General features: G+C 38.1%; 1 protein-coding gene across 1 annotated transcript; it reads right to left on the bottom strand.

Annotated features, from left to right (window-relative positions):
- Window positions 1-3,332: 3,332 nt before the first annotated feature.
- Window positions 3,333-4,325, bottom strand: GPR174 (G protein-coupled receptor 174). The gene has a single exon (XM_075539607.1). The coding sequence runs from the start codon at window positions 4,323-4,325 to the stop codon at window positions 3,333-3,335; it is 993 nt and encodes a 330-aa protein (XP_075395722.1).
- Between the last annotated feature and the right edge of the window lie 437 nt (window positions 4,326-4,762).

The following is a 4,762-nucleotide window of genomic DNA, read 5'->3' as shown; positions in this document are numbered from 1 at the left end:
GGAATGGGGAAAAATAAAATAGGCAGAGATCTGAGAAACTAATGCTCCTAGAGTCCTGGTGGTATATGGGCCTATTAACTGAGAGGTCAGCAGTTCAAATCCCCCGGCTGCTCCATGGAAGAAAGACGAGGGTTGCTGCTCCCATAAAGATTTACAGCCGGGGAAACTCAAAGTGGCTGTTCGAGTCTATCCCATCGAATTACTGTGAGCTGAAACGGACTCTATGGCAATACATTTTTATGTTACGGTGGTCATTTACTAGATAAAATCTGAACGTTACCGTGGCCAGACATAATTTCTTCAAAACATTGTCTCTCCTATCTGACTTAAAAAGCAAAATCAAATTCAATGCCATTGAATCCATGATGGCTCATAGTGATCCTATAGGACGGAAAAGAACCGCCCCTAGGGGTTTCTGTGACTGGTCTTTCTACGGAATAGAAGGCCTGAATTTCTCCTGTGGAGCATATGTTGGTTTCTAACTGTCAACCTTGGCGTTGCAGCCCAAGAGGATCCACCATGGATCCTCTAGTCGCCCTTAGTTCCTATGATTTTTTTTGTTGTTGTTGTTGAAATTCTCCACTTTTGGTTAATAGGGAGCCTTCTCTTACTGAATCCAGATGTCCCTGGTAAATTAATTTTAAGTTAATATTAGTATTTAAGCAAACCTGGTGGCAGAGTGAGTTAAGTTTTTGGCTATTAAACTTAAAGTCAGTAGTAAAACACACCAGATGCTTTGTGGGAACGATGAAAGTGTGCTAAAAGAAGTACTTCCATTCTGTTCTATAAGGCTGCTATGAGTCGGAATCAATTCAATGACAGTGGGTATTAGTCATAAGCACCTTAGTGGGAATGAGTTGATCAGATAAGTGATTAGATGAACGAGGACATAGGCTGGATAAAGTAAATCACAACACTGAGCACAAACCTAGATGAACATTCCTGAAAAGAAGGAGCAGCCCAAGTTAAACAGTGTAGCTGGATACATGTCTTCTCCCCTCTAATATAAATGTGATGCAAGGACTTCAGGGCTGCTTAACAAATAATGTGTTCGATTCTCAACCATTTCCTTAAGAAGGCCAGTGATCTGCTGCAAATATTTTTCTTCCCCTTGACAAAACAACAGAAACATTTTAAGAGTAAAAATCAATGTTTTAGTAAAGTAACCTGTATCCCAAAATGACCCTAAGAAGTGCAATTCATGCTAATCTACTAAATAGTAAACATATAATATCCAAAAGACTTCCATTATACAGTTACTTAAAAATATTACTTGCAACCACATTACACAAGTTATACTCAAAGACAGATCATTTAAAAGTAAACAGTCTATACATATTCAAAACCACCAGCCAATCCTCAGGAGAAAGAGGAGGCTTTGTGCTTCTTAAAAAGGGTTACAGTTTCAGAAACCCACACGACCCCTATGACCTACAGGGTTACTATGAGTTGAAAATGGCTCCAAGGCAGTGAGTTTGAGTTTTGAGATGACACAAAAAGCTGCCAGTTACAATGAATAAAAAGGAGATACACTACTGTTAGCAGCACAGTTCGTTTTGTCGTGGCGATGGCTGTGGTCCGCTTCCCAGCGACTCTATGTACAGCCAACAAAGCTCTACCTGCTCCTGCACCATCCCAATTGTTCTTGGGTTTGAGTCCATTGATGTTTTCCAGCAGGATACTTTAATAATAAAGCACAGGGAAACGTTTCCACAGAAAACTATCTTTAGGTTTCCATTAACCTTAGAGCTTAAAATGCATTTGGATTTCACCAGCTATTTTTCTCAAAATGTGCATCATATGGCATATCTAAAACAACTCATTCCTCTAATTATGATAGTACCCTTGGTTGGCTTCTATTTTCTTTTAAGGTGAAGAATAATATGTGTCTTCGCATATTTTAAGTAGATCATTTTCTTAAAAATATGTTAGAACATTTTGTTAAAAGAATTTCAAAGCATTCTAGTACTTAAGACTTCATGTTTAAAGATTACTCATAACCTAGGTCTATTTTCTACAAAATAGCTCCATGTAGCTAACAGGCAAGGAAGGCACTGAACAGCTGCTTATAATTACCAAAATGAATCTCCTGCTATTTTCTCAGAAGGTAGAAGAATTGCCTTTGCCAACTGTTGGAAAATAGGCTGTGCAGACCTAAGGATGATAAGGCTGGGCACGATTAGGCCAGAATAATCACTTTAAATTATAATGTCCACACACCTTGTTGTCTTCAGCTACTACTTTGACTGGTGTACGTGGCTTGGCAGTTGTCTTCTACCTTAGAGTAAGAAATAAAGTGTGGCATGGATTTCATGAAATATACCTAACACTGCTTCACCTTTACATTTTGGCCAAATTTTAGTGCACTGTTTTTTCCATAGGCTCAGAAAGCGCAATGACCTATCAGTACCTATCAGTGTCCTTCTAGAAGCATGGTCGAAAGCCTCTCAAATAGGCAGATAGATTCACAAAACTCCGGAGGTATTCTTTGGCAATAGTTTAAGAAAGTGGAGCAGTGATTGTCACCTATATGCTGTTTAAGGACCTGTAGAAGACATTTTCATCAATTGCATGGGCTTTAGCAAGCTACTTTCCCTGAATAGATGCAGCATGGCATCCTATAGAGCAGCCAAGCATAATTGTATATGAATCTCTGAATTGTTGTTAAACAAATCTAAGGCCTGTGTTCTGATTTCTACTTTTTGAGTGGGTATAGTTGATAATTTTTCATATCGACACTGAAATTTTAAAAGTAGCTATGTCAGCCTTCAAGTCTCAAAGTGTAATTATTCATGGGAGATAAAAATAATTCCGCATTTATAATATTTTATTAATATAGATTAATATGTTATTCATCCTACTTATAACAAAAACTACATTGGAATATAACCTATGGTTACTAGGATCAACAGATGCTGCCAGGTAAGCACTGCACTGCTACCCACATAGTTGGCCATTCAGACTCATAGGAAACATGACCATGAACCCCTGAGTGGATTTGACGCACCAATGAGAGCTAATATTCTTTTTATATCTTAGGTTCACAGAAAAATTTGCTAGCTCTACTTGAGAACAAATGTTTATAACATATCACTGCAACTTTACAATTTAAATTCTAAATACTTGATGACAAACTTTCTACACAAATTTATCAAAATACTCTAAATAGGTTCTATTATGAAGATATGAATTCCACATATATGTAAGATAGGAGATAACTTAAAAGCTATGAACATTTTCTGAGTACTTGCTTGTGGTTTTGGTTATTGATAATGTGTTTTGGTATATTTGAACTTTGAGCCACATTCAGTTTTTTTTATTAAAAAACTATTTTAGCATAATTCTGATGAATTCGTATGGTTGTTCACTAAGAACTTGGCATGGAGTTGGATGCTATCATGCAAATCCTGCCTTGAAATCCGCCTTCTGAACTCATTAGTAGTAAAGTAGTATATGACTGGGTCAAGGCAGGAATTCAGACTAGCAAGGCACAGAGCCACAGAATGAAACATCAGAATTACTCTTCTGGCTAGGCAACTTTCAATTTTGTTAGACTTGACCAAGAAATCTAAAGGAAAACTGAAATGATAAGGTCCAAAACAAATTAGAAATACCCCTGCACAGGTTACAATCATCTTCAGGGCTTTCTTTTTCTCTCCAAGGTCTTGGGCCACAGGATATTGATTTTGCAGTGATAAAACTGTCTTCCAGGTACAATACAGAACAATCAGAAGAGGCGTAATGAACCCAATCAACTCTCCCACAGCCATCATGGAAACAGACTGAGCCAGATTGACACTCTTGGTAGGAAGGTCCACAAAGCATTTGGTTCTGTTGCGTGGGGTGTCAAAACCAGTTCTGAGAAGAGGGAAGAGCAGACAGACAAGGCAGATGATCAGCCAGCCAGCAATGCTGATGTAAAGGTCATATTTCTGCTTGTAGTCATTGAAGCGAAAGGGGTACATGAGAAAACAAAATCGCCTCACACTGATGCAAACCAAGAAATAGATGCTTGCATACATGTTAACATACTTCAGGTAGAAACAGAACATGCATAGTCCAGTCCCAAATGGCCAGTCATGATTCAAGTAATAAAAGACCCTCAGTGGCAAGGATAGAATTTGTAGTAAGTCAGCAATGGCTAAATTTATCATGAATATCACAGCCCGCTTGGTTTCTTTCATATAGCCATAAAATACCCATAAGGCCAATATGTTTCCTATGAGACCTGGTACAAGAATGATAGAATATGTCACTGCATAGATGAAATACCGAAAATCTGTATTTTCTACACTTGACTCACTACAAGTGTCATTAGCAAGCATGTTTCTTTCTAGAGTAACTGCTTTTGCCAAATGGTAGTTAAAGGGATCAAAATTCACAACCAACTATCACTTTCTCTAGGGGACAGTGATTTGGAGAGAATGTGCATAAAATAACTTCCTTTTACCAAATCTGCTGAACCTCTGTGCATGATTTGAAGAACGTTTCATAGACTTGTTTGCATATATACTTTGGATTTGTCAACTGTGCCTATATAGTATAGAGATCTGGTTGCACAGTGGTTAAGTGCTAGCTAGGCTGCTAACCAAAGGCTGTGATTCAAACCCACTAGCTGCTCCATGGGAGAAATGCATAGCAATCTGCTTTAGTAAAGATTCTAGCCTTGGTGACCTTAGGGATCTTCTGCTCTGTCCTAAAGGGTAGCTGAGTTAAAATAGACTCAACAGCCTTTGTTGAAACTACATAGAAGACAAGTTTG

The sequence above is a fragment of the Tenrec ecaudatus genome, chromosome X (genome assembly GCF_050624435.1).
Source record: "Tenrec ecaudatus isolate mTenEca1 chromosome X, mTenEca1.hap1, whole genome shotgun sequence".
NCBI classification, from domain to species: Eukaryota; Metazoa; Chordata; class Mammalia; order Afrosoricida; family Tenrecidae; genus Tenrec; species Tenrec ecaudatus.
The sequence above is the reverse complement of the archived record's forward strand: the minus strand, read 5'-3'. Positions and strand labels throughout refer to the sequence as shown.